This window comes from Protomyctophum bolini (genome assembly GCF_963924005.1).
Source record: "Protomyctophum bolini genome assembly, chromosome: 5".
NCBI classification, from domain to species: Eukaryota; Metazoa; Chordata; class Actinopteri; order Myctophiformes; family Myctophidae; genus Protomyctophum; species Protomyctophum bolini.
The window spans coordinates 18314303-18337983 of record NC_137866.1 but is presented as its reverse complement, the minus strand read 5'-3'; the positions used below and the strand labels follow the sequence as shown (position 1 = coordinate 18337983).

The 23681-nt window shown below is 41.7% G+C and overlaps 2 protein-coding genes across 2 annotated transcripts in view; both read right to left on the bottom strand.

Annotated features, from left to right (window-relative positions):
- The window catches only part of mtcl2 (microtubule crosslinking factor 2), a 272313-nt gene that overhangs the window by 145138 nt on the left and 103494 nt on the right, over window positions 1–23681 (bottom strand). The window lies entirely within an intron of this gene.
- Window positions 13933–23681, bottom strand: part of bsna (bassoon presynaptic cytomatrix protein a) — a gene marked incomplete at its 3' end in the record, with an annotated part of 107723 nt that continues 97974 nt past the window's right edge. The window contains 5 exon segments of the mRNA XM_080764534.1: window positions 13933–13973; window positions 15535–15666; window positions 16646–16729; window positions 20283–20630; window positions 22789–23337. Of these exon segments, the coding sequence (XP_080620660.1) occupies window positions 13933–13973; window positions 15535–15666; window positions 16646–16729; window positions 20283–20630; window positions 22789–23337 (1154 nt within the window).

The following is a 23681-nucleotide window of genomic DNA, read 5'->3' as shown; positions in this document are numbered from 1 at the left end:
ATATCCCAAGCCGTGTATATCCACGGATATCCCAAGCCGTGTATATCCACAGCTTCCGTGACAATTACCTAAACATGAGAGATGTGCCATATGCACGCACGATGATTCCATTCACACCTCTCTCTCTCTCTCTCTCTCTGCACCCTCTCTCTCTCTCTCTCTCTCTCCCCTCACATGACAATGACCATGAAATGGAAAGCAAAATACAAATCTCAGTATCTCTGTGAAGGAACGTTTGAAATGTCTAATTATTAGGTGTAACCATTTGCTACCTACCTACTTTATGCATGTAAACACCTAGTATTATTAAGTATGGTTCAAGTATACACAGGAGCATTACCTTTAATCCTCCCAACACTAAAAAAAACAAATTACACTCTGGCACTTAATCCACATATTTCTTACATCATCATTGAGAGCTAGTTATACATATACTATATATATATATGTAATTTGTAAGTTGATTAGCGGTATACCGTGGTTACTTTGCGCCATAAACCGTCCCAGCCAACCCGCCACTTTTGATGCGTATGCAAATAAAACAGCAAATTGCCTGATTTGCTGGGACCAGATTACATACATATATACACAGGAGCATTACCTTTAATCCTCCCAACACTAAAACATATCGTCATTACGTCACAATCGAAGACCAATTACACTCTGGCATTGGGTCCTTTAATCCACATATTTCTTACGTCATCATTGAGAGCTAGTTATACATATACACACCATGTAATCTGGTCCCAGCAAATCAGGTACAGGTATAGGGACATTCTTTGCCACCATGCCAATACAGCCACCCTGTCACAACAAACCTCAGCTACCACGAAACAACGTACATAAACTAATGTCAATCAGTCTTCTATTGTAAATGAACCATTGGAATTGATGGCTGTTATGTCAAAGCCCAAAAGCTCTATCTCCAACCAAATGGAAATAGAAAATTCACTCATGGGATTATTGAAGTGATCAAGAGCCACATACACATTTATACTGTTCCGTGTTACAACAACTGAACTCACATACGGCAGATACAACACGACAGACACACTCTAGATTCACATGATGACTAGCATTCAACTCCAGAGCCAGAAACAGTGTCATTGCCACCCGGTCAACGGGTCCCAAAATGACAGCAATAGTACTACACCACCCGGTCAACGGGTCCCACAATGACAGCACTAGCACACCAGCTTGAATCACACACGCATTAAAAACACAAGCAGCAGCCAAGAAGCAAAAAACTAAGTTCATACCTGGAGCCGTTGTAGTTGTAGTTGTAGTGATGCCAGGGGAAAACTGTGGCTCTCTCTCCAGTTCATGTCATGATGAGACCTCCAGCAGCTTCTCCAGACTCCAGTCATCTCCATCCTCCATACATCTGGCTGGCTAGCTGGCCATGCAGTACTCTCCTCCCAGTATCAATGGCCCCCAACCAGCCTCATTATCCTGGCTGACTGATCTTCTCACTCAGCCTTGGTCTGGATGTTTCGTACTGTACAAGCATTCTGCTGTAGTGTCGTGGTCAGGGATTTAGAGCATAGGCTCTATACGTCCAGCATTCAGGGGTTTAGGGCATAGGCTCCATAGGGTCCAGCATTCACAGCATGTCGTGGTCAGGGATTTAGGGCATAGGCTCTATAGGGTCCAGCATTCACAGCATGTCGTGGTCAGGGGTTTAGGGCATAGGCTCTATAGGGTCCAGCATTCACAGCATTTCAGGGCTCTATAGGGTCCAGCATTCACAGCATGTCAGGGCTCTATAGGGTCCAGCATTCACAGCATTTCAGGGCTCTATAGGGTCCAGCATTCACAGCATGTCAGGGCTCTATAGGGTCCAGCATTCACAGCATTTCAGGGCTTTATAGGGTCCAGCATTCACAGCATGTCAGGGCTCTATAGGGTCCAGTATTCACAGCATGTCAGGGCTCTATAGGGTCCACCATTCACAGCATGTCAGGGCTCTATATGGTCCAGCATTCACAGCATGTCAGGGCTCTATAGGGTCCACCATTCACAGCATGTCAGGGCTCTATAGGGTCCAGCATTCACAGCATGTCAGGGCTCTATAGGGTCCAGCATTCACAGCATGTCAGGGCTCTATATGGTCCAGCATTCACAGCATGTCAGGGCTCTATAGGATCCAGCATTAACAGCATGTCAGGGCTCTATAGGGTCCAGCATTCACAGCATGTCAGGGCTCTATATGGTCCAGCATTCACAGCATGTCAGGGCTCTATAGGATCCAGCATTAACAGCATGTCAGGGCTCTATAGGGTCCAGCATTCACAGCATGTCAGGGCTCTATATGGTCCAGCATTCACAGCATGTCAGGGCTCTATAGGATCCAGCATTAACAGCATGTCAGGGCTGAGAAGAAGCTGATCTTGGGGATCTGGGGTCGTCACCCTAGCCCGTGTACCTGTGGAGCAGGTTGAGAGAGAGACCATATAAGCTTTGAGTATAAGTATATTCCCCATATATAAGCCCACAATGGGGGTTGGATTGTGCTAATTCGCTTATTTCCATCGAAATAAGTAGTAAAGTGTGCCGCTTGGGATACTATTTACATTATGATTTTTTTGAGCAATGGAAATAATCAAATTAGCACAACACCCCAATGCCCAATTCAATTCAATTCAATTCAATTCAATTCATTGGGAGTTTATGTTAGGGGAAATAGCCAATAATGCGCTTTTGCAGAAAATAACACCTGGACCTATTTGGTGGGGACGTAACAACTACAAAGAAAAGTAAGAAAGCCTTCTAGCATGGAATTCTCCTTTAAACCATCATTGGTAAACAGTTAAGAAGAATGATTTGGTGCTGTGACACCCCAAACAAAACATTGTGTCTGTATATACTTATTCTATTTATATATGCACACATACAGCACTTAATGCACCCGTTTGTTTGTTTTTTCATTTCAACCTCCAGTCCCCCCCTCTCGCACAGCGCGCACACACACACACACACACACACACACACACACACACACACACACGTTAATGCTTAGCATAGGTAGCTAACGCAGGTTTGTGTGCAATTCAGGTAACACTTTGTGCACACAGCACTTCAAGCACTTTGTTTGTTTGTTTCACCCCCCCCCCTCCCCCTTATCTATCTATCTCTCTTTCTCTCTCTCTCTCTCTCTCTCTCTCTCACACACACACACACGCACACGCACACGCACACACACGAACGCACGCACCCATGCACGTTAATGCTCACTTAGCATAGGTAGCTAACTCACCTGCAGAATGAAAACAAATCCACCAGTTTGTTGTTATGAAGATAACTTCTATTTCAAGCTGTCACACACTTGTGACAGAGCAGTTTTCACTTCCTAACACGCCAGATTACTCCACTTCATGGAGTGCAAAGTTACATTATAAGTTGTTTATATTTTTCACTCTGTTTACTATAACAAACATAAGTTTGCAGCCCGTGTAGGTGGAGGGGTAGGGGGCGTGGCTACCGGAGGGTTTTTAAGAGCGCTTGAAGCCGGGCTAGGGAGTGTCTACCAATTCACTGGAAAGTCTACTTCTGCCATGTCAAACATACGGCCCGCGAGATGATTTAATCCGCCCCCCCTCTAGCACATTCCTGTCAAAAGTTATGATTATTTTTAAAGAAATATAAACCAAATGCTCAATCCCAGTTATGGGCTATATACACGGCTTGGCAAGCCGTGGATCTACAAGTATGCACTCGACAGAGTGCAGTTCTATTTTTATTTATGGAGCACCAATAAACCATTTGAAAATAGAATATTTAAATTTAAAATACTGTCTCAGCAGAAATTTGTAAAACCTCTCTCTCTCTCTCTCTCTCTCTCTCTCTGCACCCTCTCTCTCTCTTTCTCTCTTTCTCTCCCTCTCTCTCTCCCCTCACATGACCATGAGTCATGACTCTATTAGAAACGTAAGTATAGCCTATGCTTCTCGTGTGTACTGATTTGACTGAGTTTGGGTCTTTCCCTTTAACGAAAATATAGTCTGGTACAAATGGCCAGGGCCTGTAGCCTAACAAGTTGTGTCATCATCCAAGGAAGAAAAATGTGAAGTGGGCTTTTATTATAGCGTCACCATGAGGTCAATTTGGGTGGAGGTCCTTCTGTGGCCTACTAAAGGGAGCACGTTTCATGCCGGTCCAACGGTGCCGCAGCGGAGATTAGCTCACATCATAGACACACACGGACACAGGATGGACAGGAGCCGAAACATAGTTTCCTTCAGCCACATCCGACTTTTCGACCCGGCATTTATAAGTAAGAGTGGGTTTTGAGTTTCAAAGAAAAATAAACAAATAAAACACCACACACAGAGCAGTTTGTCATTTTTATAGATATATATTTGTCTTTTATTTTTTATTTGTATTTTTTCCTGATTGAAATGTATTGTAAGGTCATTAAATTTGTCATTCATCACATTACATGGCATGATGCACCAGGTCTACTACACCCATTTTACAGGAATAATACACGGAAAACATACACAAGGTTTTACAATGGGGAAACAGGAAGAGTAGCTCATTGCACTTACAACAGTGAATGGGACATGTCGTTTTAATCATTTTAGGGTCTCTCTGACTTTTTTCCCCCAGTTTTTTCTGATGCCCATAATAATTCATTTGTTTATTTTTTTTTCCACTCTTGTTTTATTTTTGTGTTCCATACCTATTTTTTTATATACTCAACATCATCCAATTAGCTATTTTTCTTCTACCTCTCACTCTCTCCTCCCAACCCAAAAATTACATGGAAGCCAGGATGTCATTTTTGTGGAAGTATTTTTTACACTTTTTTTGTTTTCGATATCTCATTTTTACAAACACAACATGTATAGAAACTCTACACAGACCAATATGTTTTTTATTTGATTTTCTTTTATATATTCCGAATACAACTTTTCAATGTTTTTTTACAGTCCACACGAGCCAGCCACATACATAAACAATGCATTTTTTTGTCATTCGTTATTAAAATCAACAACTGCTCTTTGTTATTTTATATTTTGTCGTTTTTGTACACAAGAAGCACACACCTGGGCAGGAGGAGAGGGTTGGGAAGTGGAGTTGAGCCTCGTACACACACACATACACACATACGCGCATGTGCACGTCCCCCATCCACCCACCCCCTCCAACCCAAGCCCGCGAAGGTCACCTGTGTGTGTAGCTATTGTATGTAATATGCATGACATTTACATGTTGTAACAGAACATGTCCTTTTTATATGGCATTCACATGTTGGTTAGTTCGGAGCAGACTGTCATTGAGATTCTATCGTATTTACACTGAAAACAGGATGGATGGCTGTCTGTGTGGTCAAAAGGTTGCAAGTTCAACAGGGTCAGGGACTTTGGGCATGAGGGAAGGGGGTTGGCAGTTGGGGTGGGCATTATGGGAGGTCAGGCGGGGGGGGGGGGGGGGGGGGGCTTCTCAGCTTCTCTAGGTCATGCACTTGTCACTTTTTAATTTGTACACAACTTTGTTACAGGTGAATAATGAATACGTTCCCTGATGCTTTTACAGTGGATGATGGACTTTGTATAGCTTCCCCCCCCATCACTTGTTTGTTTCAGCATTCGTTCTCTCTCGCTCTCCCTCTTTAAACGCTGCAAAACGTTTGCCTTTTCAAATCTTTCTCCAGCTCCGTCACGGTTACACTTCAGACGACAGAAAGTACAACCTATACAGCAAGAACAGCGCTAACGGTTGTTATGGTTACGATGCTACATGCTGTACTGGCACTGCACTGGCAGGCTACTTTTTTGGTTCAGGAAAAAAAAAAAACACTATGGACTGGGCTGCTTTAAGAGCATCTAAGGCTGCAGTATAGGCCTATAAATGACACAAAATAAATCAGAATTCTAACTCTTTCTGGCACAGAGCTAATGCATCAACAACTGGTGTTTTAAACAGGAAAACTCCTGGAGTTTCCTACTTTAAACAAGCATTTGTAAGACTAACATATCCCATCAGTGTCACTTCAAATATACCGTATATCTTTGTGCTAAAAGGCCTCTCAGAAACCACACCGTGAATGTTTACATCTTGCCCGTGATTGCTGTGGTCTGAACTGCAGTCCATTGCATTCCAGGATATAGACAGAGGACATGGACTCACGCAGAGCATAGACAGAGACCACATCTGGCTGGAGGGCAGTAACAGAAATGGCTTTCTTCATTGACCAGTATTGTAGTATAAGCCCTTTACTGCTATTATGCATATTTAAGTCGCCTTCAATGGCCAGGTTTACATGGGTAGAGAAAATAAGCAAATACAGCAAATCATCTGTTTTTTTTGTTTGTTTTTCTGTCAAGGTCAGACACCATGAAGTAGTTTGTCTGTGCCTGCGGACAGTCATGATAGGATTGGACCTTTGCTGTGCAACTTTAAAAATCAGATCTTTGCAGTCATAATAATCATCACCTATTGTCTTTTTCTATTCTTTCCACTGCAATGCTGCACTTATTGTGTGCTTTCCTGAGGCAAAAGTGATTGATAAACATTTGTTTCTTTTACAAACTTAAAAAAAACAAAACATAATACGTACAACAGAGGTTATTAATAATTTGGACAAGTATATGACTTTAAATTTTCCATTTTCTAGTATTATTACTATTTTGTCACTATAGACTAATTCATTTAGTTTTCTAGCCATAGTGACATCACTGATCGGGTGGCAGTGTACCTGTGTCATGTTCTGTATGCACTGTTTATTATGAGGGCCACACACATCAACCCACTGAGGAAGACTGGCTAGATCACAACAGCAACAGAGAAACATGCTTCTCCATTCACAAATGACCAGAACATTTGACTTTCCGCTCATATCTGTTGAACAGAAAGGCAGAGACAGAGTCTTTGTCCTGTCTATACTGACATGAAAAGCTTATAGCCCTGCCACATACTGTACTGTACTATAGATACAAATTCAAATTATTTTTTATATTATATATTATTGTTAATTATTATTGTTAAGGTAGTTTAAGTCAGAGGTAGTAGTCAGACTGCAGGTGAATGCAGCGACCTACCAGGTACAACAGAAAACTAGTCTGGGTTCCCGGGATCAGATTTAAGAACAATTGGTAACGCAGTAATTAGCGCAGACCTGACATTGGTGATTTGGTTCCCCATTTAGCCTGCAGTCAAAAGGTCAGGTGAAGATAAAGGTCACAAACAAGTTCTTTTCAGTTCTTTCCGCAAATTCCGTCTCATCCAGGCATATAATATAATGTCCACTCTATTTACCATAAATATGCTTATAGGTTTCAGCTAGCTTCCTCCTCTTCTATCCACTATTTGTATGATAAAATAATATGAATAGATCCTTTCATAAAGGCTTTACAAAAAAATAGATATAATAATGTCTTATTTGATCATTTATTCTTAGGTTGTGTAGAGGGTGGTGTTAAAGGATGCTGGAATCCTGTATATGTCCTTCCTAGAGTGGCCTTTGTTATCAAAATGGCAACTCAGATAAATAAAGTATTTTCTTCTAATGTACAGAAATTAATATTCACACAGTGCTTTTGCAAACTCTTGTTTTCAAAGAACTATCTTATGAATGTGTCCTGGCAGTGCATTTCACACATCATCACACGCACGCACGCACACCACACACGCACACACCAGCTGATCAGGTAATACAAATGCCTCTGATAATAGGATGTCATTTGTGGTTTTTCTAATAATTTTTCATTGTTCATTTCATTAAATATATTCTATATCATATAGTGCTATCCATAATATATGAATATTTAATTAGAACTGGCTTTGTTGCGTATTTCCTGTACATTCTTCGAAAGATTCATTCTGTCCAGTAGAACAATCAGGCAGCCAATCAGGCAGCCAATTGCTGTGAATGTTGGGCTATGGTTGTCCAAAACAACAATAAAAACAAAAACAAGCTTGTCTTCTTCACCCCTGAGCAGACAAAATCCAAAGCAATAGTGTGAATTGTATCGAAATCTGTATCATATATATCTATTCACTATCTATGTTGTTTTAGGTTAGGTTATATCTATGTATAAAACTCAGAACAAGACCTTTCACTGCACCAACAAACTCATGCTTGAATCAAAGCAAAACAAAATGGCAGACAGTTATTACAGCGCAATCACTGCAGCTAGGATCTGAGGAGCTTCTGAGCCAACGGAGAGGTCAGTGATGTCACAAGGCTGAGTTCTTCTCCCTTTTCAATACACTCCTTTCAAAGTATATCTTATAACTTCATCATAATTCAATCATTCAGCTATCAACACTGGTGACTGACAACACTGTCATCTCCTCTCTTGTCCTCACATCAAGGAGGTTATAATAAATATCTCAGTTCCCAGTTGTCTGTAATGCACCATTGGAGAGAGACCCTTTGGCTACAGGAAGGTCCCAGTTTGAAGAGGTGAGGGGACCTATAGGACATGCCAGTTTGTAGCATCACAAACAATTATCCTTTTGTTTGTTTACGCTTCCAGACATACAAGTGACTACATTGTACACAAATGCACAAAAATCCCAGGTATGCCAAAACAAAGCAATCTTAGTAGCCTATAATTATTTCTGCTCAGGCGTGATAAACAGTGATTGTGTGACTTTAATTTCCTATTTATCTGTCTTCCCTTTGCCTTTGTTTTATTTTTTAATTCTCAAATATGATTCATTCATTGCATAGAACGTCGGAGATGAGAAACCGCCTTTCTTCCCGTCATATTTGTTTTCTTTTTTTATGTTGTATTTTTTTCCCTTCAAGTTGGATGATAGTTAAATACACGCATACAGAACCCCCCACCCCCACCCCTCCACACACACACACACGCGCGCGCGCACGCACGCACCCGTACATACATACTGTACATACATACAAACATTAGGAACAGAACAATATAGAAGTGACTTTGAGGTTTTATCTGCTGCGCCGGGCGGCATGCGTAGTTTCCCAGCGAGCGTTCACACAGACAATATACAGCAGAAGTTGTTTGTTTGTTGGTTTGCTTGGAAAGGCCTCACAACTGTTTGGCCTTAACAGAGTACATTGTTGTTGTTGTTTTTTTGTTGGTGGTGGTGGTGGTGGGTTGCTTTTTAATACCAGACCACAGATCCCATGATGCACTGCAGGAATGACAGCAGGGAGAACACTGAACCTGAGAAGTTTCCACGACAACTGACAGTCTGAGAAAGAGAGATACTGTAGGAGGGGGTTGTGTCTGGACGTTGCCATGATAGAAAATTAAACTAAGAAAAAAAGCCAGCAACCTTTCATGACACAACCAAGGGTGTTTTGTTAGTCATTAGTAAAGATTTTTCATCTTCGACACCATTTGTTATGTGTGCTTACACGTGCTCTGTGCACTTTTTCTTTTTTTTGTGAAGACACATGCTGTTGAGTGAGTATCCGGGTCTTGCTCATGACCCAAATCCAATGAATGTCCATCCTGGAAGGTCAGAAGAATTCCACGGAAACCCTGAGGCCTCCCGGAGAGGGACAGAGAGTCCATTTGCGAAGTGTGCGAATGCTCCGTTTTTTTTTCAGTGCCTCTCTGCTGTCCTGCAGTGCTCTCAGATCATAACCCGATTGGCTGACACAAGGAACATGTTAGCTCCTTATTGGTCGATATAAGACGCCAACATATTGTCATTGGTTGAAAGTGGGAGAGATCTGGGCAGTACCAAACTCTGGTCTGGCGATAAGTGTACAGTTGTAGTACAATGGAGCAGTAGTACAACAACCTGTGTGTGGAAGTCTATGTTGTAGCAGTACTCGAGTGGTACGCTAGACACTAGACAGGCGGAGGCGACACTTTCCTGACCCACTACTAACTTTTAAAATGACACAAGATTGTGCTCTTTACTTCCTTACTCTGACTATTGCTTTGATAATTATTGGCAATAAATAAATAGAGTTAACAAATCGCCAGAAGGAACTGTTATAAACTCAAATAAATTAAAAAATAAATATCTCATAAATAATTATAAACATAAACGTGAATCCAAAAATATAAATTAATCTTGTGACCAGTGTTCTTGCCAATATTATTTCATAAAAAATTATACAGAATGAAAATAAGCTTCATGGTGGGTAAACATGGAGGAATAAAAAATAAATGTGTTACTTCAAAATAAAACAATTTAACAAAAAAGATAAAGTGATTAAGGCAATGTAACTAGCCTATAACCAAGACAAATAAGGCAATTCAGAAATGTAAAAGAATCTGACTTGTGAAACAATAGCTTGACAAAAAATAACAAGAAAAACTTATGAAACCCAAACGTTGTGGGATGATGAAAGAAAAACACCATCACAGGCATTGGGTATATGTACTATTAATGGCTTTGTGATGGCTAAGAAACAACCTGGCCAGCTTTGTCTCAAATAACAATAATCAAAAGCGTTCCTTTTCCAAAAACAATGGATCCTCCTCTTCCTGTGGCCAGATTCCTGTTTTGTCACTTTCCAGTATTGGTTGTTATTCCTCCTCTTTCACTATTATCATCTATTCCACCGATTATGTATTTCCCAGTGTCTTTATGGCCTCTGATAAGTAATGATGAACAGTGTAAGGTCTTGGATTTAAAGTTCCATGCATTCCCATGTCCTACATATTCCCCCCCACTATACACTTCTTTTAAAGACATGGCAAGAAGCTCAAGGAGAGAGGGGGGGAAATCAAAGGATGAAATAAATAAAGGCAGGAAGGAAGGGGAAGGAAATTTAGATCAAAGAAGAACGAGTCAGCATTTAAAAAAAATGCAGGGAGTCAAGGGTTGAAATAGTTCCATTCTGGAATGTAGATAGAAACGGAGCAAACCACCAGAAAGAGACGCACAAAATAACCTTTGTGCATCCGTCTCACCATTTATCATTGTCTTTTAAACACAATAACTTTTGTTATTAATTTCCGCCCCACAATTCGGTTGAGTATCGAGTCGTATAAGAGATCTGTAGTACCAGAAAAACCTAGGAAGCTTCTCGAGAGTTTTCATTTCCTTTTTCTCTTTTCTTTGTGTTTCTTAGAGAGGAAAAAAGGAGAAAGGTTTTGGGGTTGTTTGAGCACGGGGCGCAAGGATCCTAACGTGTCGTCGCAAGTCATACCGTCTCCTCAAGTAGCCCATATACTGTAGTGGATGCGGTCAGCTCATTGGAGTACTTCCGTCCACATAGTAATCCGACAAAGAGCACTCAGGTTACATATGGCAAATTAACTCCACTCTCGACAGCTGTGTAGACATAGAGTGATATTTGAGAAGCTCTCTCTTGTGGCGTGGAGGCAGAACAGCAAAAACAATGCATGCAGGTTTCTTTCTTTTAGCTCCAATGATCCTCTGCGGTCGTAAAGGGGTGGAGATGTGTCCCGCTGCTCTTTAGGGGTGACTTCAGGGTACTGTCTGATTCTTTGGCTGAGGAGCCTGGAGCTACTTCAAAGGATGGAGAGTGAAGGAGAGTCCTTGGAACTCTGTATAAAGAGAAAGACAAAACTGTCAAGTAAATTTTCTGAGATTCTATTATAGCCCAAAAATGTCCATAAGGGGACAACTTAGGGAAAATATTATTGGGCTCAGTATCTCTGCTTGTAACAAATATCATACTGTACACACACGCGCACCACGCACGCACGCACGCACGCGCGCGCACACACACACACACACACACACACACACACACACACACACACACACACACACACACACACACACACACACACACACAATAGTAATAAAGTGTCCACGGTCTGCCATCTGCATAAACTCAGAAGCAGTATAGCTCTACAATCATGTAATTACACAGTTGGCCACTAGATGGAAGAAGTGCACAAGAAATACAGGGCTAGTGTCTGCTCCATTGACAGTATTTCCACTGGTTGGTTGCAACTGAATCTGCAGGGGGGGGGGGGGGGGGGGCACTATGAAGGGTCACTCAGCCCCTGCCCACCTCAGCCGCCCCTGCCCACTACGAAGGGTCACTCAGCCCCTGCTCGGGGGATAAATTGGGACGTGGTGTACCTCTGGTGGTTTTTTGGATTAATAGGCTAGATGATGATTTCATGGTTGATGCTAAATCTGGTGAACTCGATCTGTGTCCAATTCCTCTGCTCTAACAGAAAGTCACAGAGCTAGATTTACTGTTACCAGAATGTCAGTCTGCTGCTGCTGAGCTAATTAAAAATGTTCAGAAGGGGCTGTATAACTGAATAGACCTATCTCAGCGTGAGGGTTTGATGTCATCCAAAGCACTGACTTCATCAACACTTCTTTTTCACAATCACAAATAGGCAAATGTAACACGTTTTAGTGATACAATGAATTAATTGTGTTATTCTTGTGTAGATGATTTTAGAACAAAAGGCACATTAACAGAAACAAGACAAGACCTTTGCTATTGCAGATTTGTCATACCAAACCACAGGTGCACTTACTGTATATGTTTCTATGAGGATTGGACAAGGCTGTTTTTGTCACAGCGAAATGCTGCCCAAATGGCTTCAACAAAATAAGATGCCACAAGCAGTAGAAATATCTAGACCTCTCCAGTCAACCTTGCATCACCTTTATTAACATTTGTAAATGTGTTTATCAAAAAATAAATTAACTGTTGCCTAAAGTCAAATACATACTCTTTCCGACGTTGGAAAATCTCCTGGTTTGGAAAAGAGTCAGGACTTCTGGACTTGCATGGGTTCCGAGCCATTAAGACCGATTCTACAAATTCCTCCTACATCTGTAGTTTCCACATTCAAGATTCTTCGAAAATGTTCAAAAATAGCAAATGTACAAGCTGTAAGCTTGTAGAGCTGCTTTAAAAAATATATAAAATGACACAGATGCTGTTTGAATCCCTCGATCAGACCACTGCAAGTGATGTGAGACTTCTGAGATTCACACCGCAGATTATCTGAAGTGAGATGTGCTCTGGGTGCTCTGCCTCTGATACTTACTGTCTGGCCTGCCTGAGAGATGAGGTTTGTCTCTCTATCGCTGTGTATTCAGGCCCGGGACATGCAGAAATTAGAATCCCTGCAAGGACACAGTCCTTGTTGGCTGCAGGGAGGAAGGAGAACATGTCTACACTGCAAAATCATCAGTGTTACTGTAATTGAACTCAAAAGAGTATAGTGTTAAATGAACACTATGACTTTACTGTGTACATTTTAAATTATGAAATGAATATCACTCATCATTTCAGTAAGCCGGTACTGAATCATTTTGGGATTGTGTTTTACGAGTGGATTCATTGAAAGATGTATTCTTGCCCTTTATATATATTTTTTTTATATTTAAACTAATACATTGGTTAAAAGTATTCAGTTCACATTTTGAATGTTTAGAATCAACTTGAAATATATGAAATGATACTGCACGGCATGCTTTATCATGCAGACAGTTTATATATAAATATATGAAATGATACTGCACGGCATGCTTTATCATGCAGACAGTTTCAACCTTCATTAGACAGCTTCAGTACTCACCAGTGTGCTCAGTTCTCCTCTCCGTTGTTTCATTTCTCCTTCTCTCTCCTTCCTCTCTCTCTCTCTCTCTCTCTCTCTCTCTCTCTCTCTCTCTCAGTAAAACAAAACCAGGGGAATTTCATAGGTTTTTCTGGTACATGGCCTCACGACATCTTCAATAAACATTTACAAAAGCCTGTGAAAACAAACATGCACGCACACATATCAGGAATACATGTTAGATGAAGTACTGAAATGCATTCCAACAATAGCACTACAGTATCCGGGATTCATAAAATAAAGCACATGCACAGCTGAGGAGATGCAGTGTTCTGTACAATTCAATAATTAAAAAAAACAATTGCTTGAAACAAGAAGGAAATATATTGTAATATACTTTCATTGATTGATTGATTGATTGATTGATTATTTACGTATTGATTTTCAATTATATACAAATACCTTAATCTCAGGACCTCGTTCACCATAAAGAGGTGAACTTCTTGCCAAAACCGGAGATAGCTGAATGCAGGAAAAAGAGAGGAGAGGAGTGGAGAGCTGAGTTGGCATCGTAATTTACTATTGCAAAATCTATCCCATCAGCTTAAGCCTTATAGTGAGAACAGTTCAAACATATGACATTAACACTAAAACAAATGCACCTTATAGTGAGAACAGTTCAAACATATGACATTAACACTAAAACAAATGCACCTAATAGTGAGAACAGTTCAAACATATGACATTAACACTAAAACAAATGCACCTAATAGTGAGAACAGTTCAAACATATGACATTAACACTAAAACAAATGCACCTTATAGTGAGAACAGTTCAAACATATGACATTAACACTAAAACAAATGCACGTTACAGTGAGAACAGTTCAAACATGTGACATTAACACTAAAACAAATGCACCTTATAGTGAGAACAGTTCAAACATGTGACATTAACACTAAAACAAATGCACCTTATAGTGAGAACAGTTCAAACATGTGACATTAACACTAAAACAAATGCACGTTACTGAAACCCGGAATGAAACGTTGACTTGTCTCCAACTGAGGTTCAAGCTGTGACCAGCAGGAGGCTCCACAGAATAACCAACAAGCCTTTAATCGAAAAACTATCATCCACTCATTTAGCTGTCAGCATCAGTAGATAACAGAGATTGTTTAAAGACACTATATACATAACGTTAATTACAGTAGGAGGCCCCCTGTTGATACACTGTCACATTATCCCCGGCTCTGCTCTGCTGTATTGGCATTCTTGTTGAAGCTCTTTGAAAAGACAGTAAGACGCCTGAGGGCGAGAAGCGACCTCGCCCTAAAGGGCGAGGTCGTGCACGCATCCACCTCGTTAACGGCAGACTGCTGGGCGAGCACTGGCACTTTGGCATGGGGGGTCAGATCACTTTGGCATGGGGGGTCAGATCAACATGGAATGAATGTCTTGAGTGTACAGGGTTTGATGAGGTCAGATCAACATATGGAATGTCAGCTCCATACAGTATATGGGGATCTAAGGGTGGTAGCTGGGACATTCTCTTGAGTGTACAGGGTTTGATGAGGGCCCGTCTAGAGATTGAATGGACAGGTGGGCCTGTTGACAACTCTAGTTTTCGCCGACTGTCGTGCACGGCTGCACGAATAACTTTGGGGCAGGCCCGTCTAGAGTTTGAAATTTGAATGGACAGATAAGTCAAAAGGGAGACATTGAAGAGGAAGGATGGATGGGAAGGATCAACATATGGAATGTCAGAACAGGTTCTGAAATATATCCATATATGGAGATCTAAGGGTTTGAGGTTTGAGGTCAGATGTAGAGTTGCTGGCCAATAGTGATGACATCAGGGATCTGCGTATATGGGCTTAACTGCGACAGCAGGTCGCATTTACTATGACATCAGGCTCTCCACATCTCCATACCTGATGATGTCACATGATGTCACGAGACTGCCCGACACACACTAACTGACGGGAAATGCTCGGTCGCAATAATACTATATTATACTTAATACTAAGTATACACACAGTCCCAGTGTGAAACCAATTTAGAACAACTGGTCTGCCGTACCTTCTCCCAGTTTGCCAGCCTGCTCAGCGGCTCCCCCGAGAGGCAGCATGTTGGAGAACATGGTGCCCTCAGCACCTGGTTGACCTGCAGCTGCACTGCCGATGCCCCCTGGTCTAGGAGCAGCCTTGGAGCCTGCACAGAGAGGAAGCATGGGAGGAAGAGGGCGAGAGAGATAGAAAGACAGTAAGGCGAGCCCTCCGTCGTTGCTTCCAGTCATCCCGGTTCTCCATACATCTGGCCAGCTTGTCGGTGCTTTGCTCTCCTGTGTCGTTGAGTACGTCCACATATATTAAAGTGGGACGTCCTTGTGTGTTGGTTATGTTTGTCATCTTAGTGGCTGATTCATAGTTTGCCGTACGTAGCTCTTTGAAAATAAATAATATTTGGTGAGCAAATCAGTTGTAACATGATGTTGAAGAAACTGAAGAATCTGTCTAGGTTTGAAAACAAATGCATTTAATTATATGGTTTGGTTTCTAGTGTTGACATCAGGCCAATGTTTTGAGTCAACAGTGAGCTTTGCATGTGTGAGGAAGTGAAACTTCCTGTCTGTGTCGTCTCGTGTGAGATTATCAAGACAGACATTGTGTGTGTATCATTCTGCTGAACCGAGGTGTGTGTGTGTGTGTGTGTGTGTGTGCGTGTGTGTGTGTGTGTGTGTGTGTGTGTGTGTGTGTGTGTGTGTGTGTGTGTGTGTGTGTGTGTGTGTGTGTGTGTGTGTGTGTGTGTGTGTGTGTGTGTGTGTGTGTGAATTGTAAATTGTAGAAACACTGTACAAATAGAGCGACTACCTTTTAAACACTTTTGAAAAACTGCTATCTGTGCACAACCTTGCAAAAGCTTACCCCAAGGTAACCTTTCCTATGTGTGTATATATAAGCCAACTATTGACAGAAATACACATACAAAAATACAAGTCTCTGTGGAGTTTGCATGTTCTCTCCGTGTCCCCTAGGGTAGATATACCCTCACAAAAAACATGCAGTAATCCTGGTTTATACTACCTCCACCTGGTCAGCCTGATGGATGGGAAAGGAACTGGTTGGAATAACGTGTTCCTTCCAGGTGCTACATCCTGTGTGTGTGTGTGTGTGCATGTGGGTATACCTACCTATGCCAGTGAGTGGGGGCTGTGGAGTCTTTGCAGCTGTGGCGGGGGCTGCCTTGGCTCCAATGGCTGTCACTGGAGGTGTGGCTGTCAGTGGAGCCTGCTGGAGAGACAGAGAGACAAAGTGAAAGTGAAAAAGAGAAAAACAAATTTAGAGAGACAGAGAAAGAGAATGGAAGATCAGGAGATGGAAAAGGGGAGAGAGGGTGAAAAAAAGATCATAATCTCCCTATGAAAGAGAGAGAGAGAAGAGACAGAAGAATGAGAGAGGAACAGAGAATTGGACAGAGGGAGGGAGAGAGATTACAAAAGGAAATTTGAGATGGACAGAGTGGAGAAACACATTGTGAGATTGAGATGAGATAGGGAGGCACAGAGGGAGAGCCATGAATGAATCTCTTTGCCAAATGATTGCCTAAGAATATAGATGCAAGGGTTCATATGGTTAAAATCCATCTGTCCGATCATTCTCTGAGTCTTGTACTGCAACTGCATAATTTAGGTTTATCATTAATTTGGGAATCCAGCTTATAATACCATGTAAGCCAAGGGTCAGGTCGAGACAGCAGCCATGAGCTCAACAATGATTCAGCGCCGAATAATCACACATTATATTCATGTGGATTTGACTACAGCGGATGTGATGCATCGTATCCAATTTCGCATTTGGCATTTCATCACTCGCAGCCAGTTAATCAATGAATTTTAATCACGCAATGGAGCAGACATGAAAGTTAAAGTGAATGAGGCTGCAGATGGAATAATGACAATGCGACAGCAGCTAGATTTATTGCTTACGAGTTCTCCTTTAGACTGAGCTATTTCTTACGTAAAGCGTACAGTAAGAGGACTGGATTTCCAGACTCCTGCAACATATGGATGTTTCCATACCATTGTGATAGGAACTGTATTCTTGTCAGTGGTGTTATGCAACAAAATTATTATTATGTATTATTATTATGTGTATGGTTCACAGGATTTAAGCAATTACTTTGGGTGCAGTAGTTTAGACAGTACTTGGTTTAGACTAGTCATTGGTTAGACCAGTCATTAGTCCTACAACTACAACCTCAATCTCAAACCCTCACCCTAACTGAAAGATATTCTGACTGGTAAAAGGAGGCTGGCTGTTGTACAGTCTGTGCACTGTCTCTTACACCTGCATGCCTATAAGAGCACGTGAGGTCCACAGATCAGGCAGTTTGATAGTCAAGAGGTTTATTCAGTGACATTGGTGGAACGAGGATTTATGATGGTTTAAGATGATTTTGAAATAATGCATCGATCTGTAGGCTCAGGGTAGTTGTGCTACCAGCTGCACCTCTCGGTGAGGGACAAAATGTTTGTATGCGGCTCAGTTAGGCCTATATATAGTCCCCAGGTGTGCTGATTGATGGCCCCGCCCACACCACCAACAAGGCAACCTGATACTACTCCACCACTGACCCCACTCTCAGCTAGAGTGGTGGGGTTTTCTACACTAACCCTAACCTCCCACGGGGCAGCACACCTAAACCTAACCTTAACCCATGTCTAACCAATGCACCCCATTACTTTTCCAGGGTTAGTGATGTTTATAGCGACTCCACCAGAGGTAGATACACAGACGTCATATCATGCAATTCAAAAATTGTATGAGGAATCTTTTTTATTAATAGTTCTGCAGCATGTGGAATGTGTTGCCTGCAGACATCAAGTCAATTGGCACTATTGCTAGCTTTTCTTTCCTAAACAGCTTTCTGAATACCAGCTGGTCATGATTTTATTTGATTGTATTTTACTGTGTTGGCTTTGGCTACACAGTAAAAGCCTTGTGGTAAATGAACACAGAGGAATTTAAGGTATACAATTTCATGAATAGGTCACTTATATACAACTTTATATAGGCTACTAGATCTGAATCTGGGTCTCTCTCTCTCTCTCTCTCTCTCTCTCTCTCTCTCTCTCTCTCTCTCTCTCTCTCTCTCTCTCTCTCTCTCTCTCTCTCTCTCTCTATTTCGATGGTGAATCAGCCAGATTGAGCTATCAGCTGCCGATGTGCTAATCACATCATGGAGATAAGACCCTGCCAACACTAGGGTGGCAGAATTCAGATCACAACAATGTGAAAAGGCTTAGATGTAGCATGTCTTATTATGTGCTAGAGCAGGCGGCGTTAAAGTGGTTTGGGAAGAACGGAGAGAAGAGAAGGAAGGGGAGAATGAGGAAGAGGAGGAAAGAATGAACGGATGCATGGAAGGGTGGATGGATGGATGGAGGGATGGATGGAGGGAGGTGGGGGGGAAGGATTGAAGGGGTACCAATTTGATTTGTATAGTTAAATAACTCTGCTAATAATCCATTGCTGTATAGAGTGATTGTTCAGTAACAGTCTCTGTCTCTCTTTAGTAAATAGGAAATACATTTTCTGGTTGGGATACCAATTTCATCCAATCAGGAGAGAAAACTCAGATACAGACTACAGGATAAACAAGTGAAATAGGAAGTGATGAACCGAGAGAGAGAGAGAGAGAGAGAGAGAGAGAAGGCAGACAAATTGAAATTGGAACACTTAAATTGAAGCGGATGGGTTCTCTTTTCTGATCGGATGAAATTAATGATCCTGGAGAACTGGATAGACATCATGGATACCCGCATGTTATTTGACCCAACATTCTAGTAATGATAGTTTTAACCAATTGTAACAAAACAAAACAAACACAAAAAAATTACCAAAACATCACTTACAGCACCTTTAAAAATGCCTGGAGGTATAGAAAGAGCAGGGGGAAACTAGAATAAAGTATTGCATCGCACCTTGAAGGGAAACTTCAAACTTCTCCTCAGTGATGTCATCCATGAATGTCAAAACTTCCAAGTTTTAACTGCTACACAATAAAATTCCCAAGGGAATACATTAACACTAAAGGATTTTATTGTGTAGCTTCAGCAGCCGTGGCATTGCTGTCCTTGTTCACTGTGTTTACAGCAAAACACTGTTCTGGACTCATAATACTTGACTTGTGTATATATAACATTATGAGATTCAGGTTTATGCAATGGCAGCCTTATAGCTGTACGGGGATGCCAGCCCAGGAATGTCCTCTGCCAATATGTGTTGTAAACGTACAGTATACTGTTGTTCCTAGACGACAATAATCATCCACAATAAACCGAAGTGCACCTCAGCACTTGTTTTCCTTCATTTAACCAGGGTAAAACCTCATTGAGATTGTTATCTCTCTTTTCCATGTGGGCCCAGGCCAAGAAGATGACAAGATATAATTTAGCGATCTCATATTGTAGTCAAGTCCACCTCTTGGTTGAATGAGTAATGTGCTTACGTAAGTTAGTATAGCTGCTCCATGATAGCTCTGTATACAAATAAATAAATACCAATGTGATTGTCTTCTCATGTTTAGAGATAACTGACCTGAGAATTCATACAATACACAATGATATGTGAGGCATGTTACAAATTGTAAAGCAGCATGATAATAGTCAACACGAGTCTGTGGGATTCAACAGAGCAATAGATTATGGTGTCATATGCATATAAATCTTGTAGTGTGTGGTTGTTCTTCAATTATAAACTGGAGACATTCATTACCTTCCTGTCTCCAAATGTAAGACTCTTTCTTATTTTTGTCCCACTCTGTACTCACTGGCATGGGGGCTGGCATGGGGCCCGTCTGACCTGGCCCCTGCCTGGCTCCAGGCCCCATTGCTCCACCGGCCGGCCCCATCTGTCCTGGTTTGGCCTGCCCCTGCCCCATTCCCATGCCTTGTCCCTGGGCTGGAGCCTGCTGCTGCTGGGGGCCGGTGGTTCCAGGGACACTGGCCGGTCCAGGCCTGGCCGCTGATGTCTGGGCCTGCTGCTGGAGCTGGGTCCTCTGGCCTGGAGCTCCGTCGGTCTGTGAACCAGGACCTCCTTGTCTCCCTGAGCCAGGAGGCCCTCCGGCTGAACCTTGTCCCCGGGTTGAGCTGCTGCCAGCTGATCTGGAGGAGCCTGGATGATGAGACAGAAATTGAGTAAAATAACAAGACGTTACGTTAATGTAAGACAATGCAGCAGTTTGGTTCAGCAGCTGGTACAGTAGCAGAATATAGAAATAGAAGACTTTTCACATCTTTTTGCAATTTCTGCCTAGAAAGGGCACATATATCTCAGAGCACATACAGTATCCTAGAGCACATATCTCTGCGAAACCGGGTGGTTGGCAATTACCCAGGCATATATGTGGGTTGCAGCTGTCAGTACCAGAGTAAGCTGCAGGTGGGGGAAAATAGGGTTTCTATGACATCCTGTTCAACTTTTATAATTTGTGAACCATCATGAACCAAATAATCCAGGGAAAGGGACATTCTCATTGTATAATCTACGGTTCAAAAGTTATAGGCCAAAACATAAAGCAGAATGGTGTAATGGTAGGGCTGTAACGATATGGTAACTGCATCGAAAAATCGATTTTAATTTCAAGATCGAAATGAAAACAGCAACATTGACTATGTATCGTATCGTTTTGAAATGCAGATAATCGATATCTAATCGTTTTGCTAAGAAAATAATCGATTGTGTCAATACTAAATTTTTGTGCATGGTATTTAGCAATTTTCGAAGAAAAAAATTAAAAGAGGGGTTTAATTAATTACAGTAGTTTAAATGTATTTTAAATAGTTAAATCGATTGTATCGATTTCAAATCATTGAATCGTATTGTATCGGATCGCCATAATGAACCAATATCGTCCATATATCGTATCGTCAACCATGTATCGTGATACGTATCGTATCACTGTTATCGTTACACCCAGTATAGTGCCACCAATGCCATAAAGTAGATTTGATTAAATGTTTGTCTTCGTTAGCCTACTGAGAGTGTGAACAAACATGGTTTGTGAGATTAGCTGTGGACACACAGACATAATATACACATGCGAAAACATAATCTTAGTAATTATTTTATTTTATTTTTATTTCATTTTACTGTACACAGAGTACCGGTACACGTTAGAGACGAATGACCAGCTGAGACCCCCCCCCCCCCTCAGATGGAAAACGGTACACTTGATATAGTTAATTAAATTCTGTTTATCCCTGAGGGTACACTTGATTGTAAAAATAAATATATAAAACACTCAACAGCGAGGGTTATTAAACCTTTTCAGCTCACAACCCAATCGAGAAATTAGCCTCTCTTTCCGAGACCCAAGCTCATTAAAATATATTGGCTCTCCTGTCAGGAGATCCACAGCTCAAGAAAGCAGGGGCACCATGCATGACAGGACCGATATGAAGGGGCTTAGTTTAGCGCTTTCTTTGCACAGCGATAGAACACAATGGCAGAAAACAAATTACACATTTGTGCAGGTGGAATTATAATAACCTGCAGGACAAGGCTGAAATTAATTTGTAATTTAGTGCACATTGAAATGCACATTGAAAACTAAAAACTTTGTGCAGAAGAGAGATGTCTTATAAAATCACCCTTCAAAGTAAAGTCCACAAAAGCACAAAAGGCACAAAAGCCTCCAAATTATCTTTTTCCTTATTGTCTCTATAGTTTAAATTGCTGCTTAAGCCTTTGGCCAGTAGTGAAGCATCTGAAATCCCTCATTCATCTCATTGTTTTTTTTTAAATAAAACAAAAATATAAATAAGATCAGGCCATGTAATTAAACATGAATCTAATACAGAGCTGTCACACATCAGTAGTGTTTATTTATAAGTTGTTATGTGGCACAACATCTGGCAAAGACCAAAATTGTCTATCGCTAGAATTAGAAAATAGGCTCTAATGAAACAAACTGGAATGGTGGCAAAAAAGCTTGATGAGTAATTTATGAAACTTCCACCGTCCACAATGCTAAAGAAAGACCTATCCGGTCAAAATGGATCCGTTTCTTCTGTCCATGAGAGGTAATTAAGACATTCATTGTGTGCTGGCTTTTTCCTCACTTCTATTATATATTAATCCACTAATGAACGACCGAACAAAGAAAGAATAATAAACAAACAATACGTTCTGAAGGTTACCAAGGTATGAATATATGAAGTCCCCAAAACAACCAAATTTACCTGTAAATATGAATCGGTGATTGTCAAAGGCAAATGAACAACAAAACAACCAATAACCGAGTTAATGTATTGTCATATACATAACATACCTGGAGGTTGTCCCTGGAGGTCCCCAGGCTGCTGAGACTTGCTGCGGGATGAGCGATGAGGAGGATCTCCCTGTCTGGAAGACCTTTGGCCGTGGTGGTGAGACCCCGATGGGTCTCGCGAGTAGTCCGAGGAATGGTAGCCGGCAGACCGCGACTCCCCTCGCCTGCCTGCGGACGATGACCTCCCCGACGGCTCATGGCGCATACTCGGGTCTTTGGGGTGACCCTTGGACGACCTGGAAGACCGCGAGGGGTCTTCGGCGTGGCGTGTTGAGGAGGAATGCCGCCCGGAAGAGCTGCCGTGCTGGCGATGGTCACGCGATGTTGAATGTCTTCCACTGTGTCCATAGTCATCTTGGGGCCACAGGTCCTCCTCAGGTGGTTCGTCGTAGTCATGGTAGGTGTGTTGTTGTTGTTGTTGTGGTGGTTGTTGTTGTTGTTGTTGTTGTTGTTTGACGGCATGTCGGCTCCTCCCAGAAGAGTGGTAGTGGCGGGAGCTGGTGCGTGGCTTCTCGAACCAGTCAGTCTCTTCCTGGCCAAGGTGGTAGGCTTTAGAAACCGAGAGCAGATCACAGTCAATCTCCATATCGTTGGGGGACAGCGGCATGCAGGCTGAGAGCAAGGACGGAAGGAAGGAAGGAAACAAGGAGGCGGAGGAAGAAGACCACCACCACCCACGTGCAAAAGAAAAGAAGAAACAGAAAGGAGACAAGGCAGAAAATAAAATAATAAAAATGTATGTTCATGCAGAATACCAGAGCACATCACCAGAGATATTACAAGACAATTAAAAAGTTTAAAGTATTCACTGCAAAATGTCCACCTTGAGCTGTCAAATAATTTAAGGTGACCTGGCAAGTCATTTCACATACTTGCTTTTAGGAAAATAATAT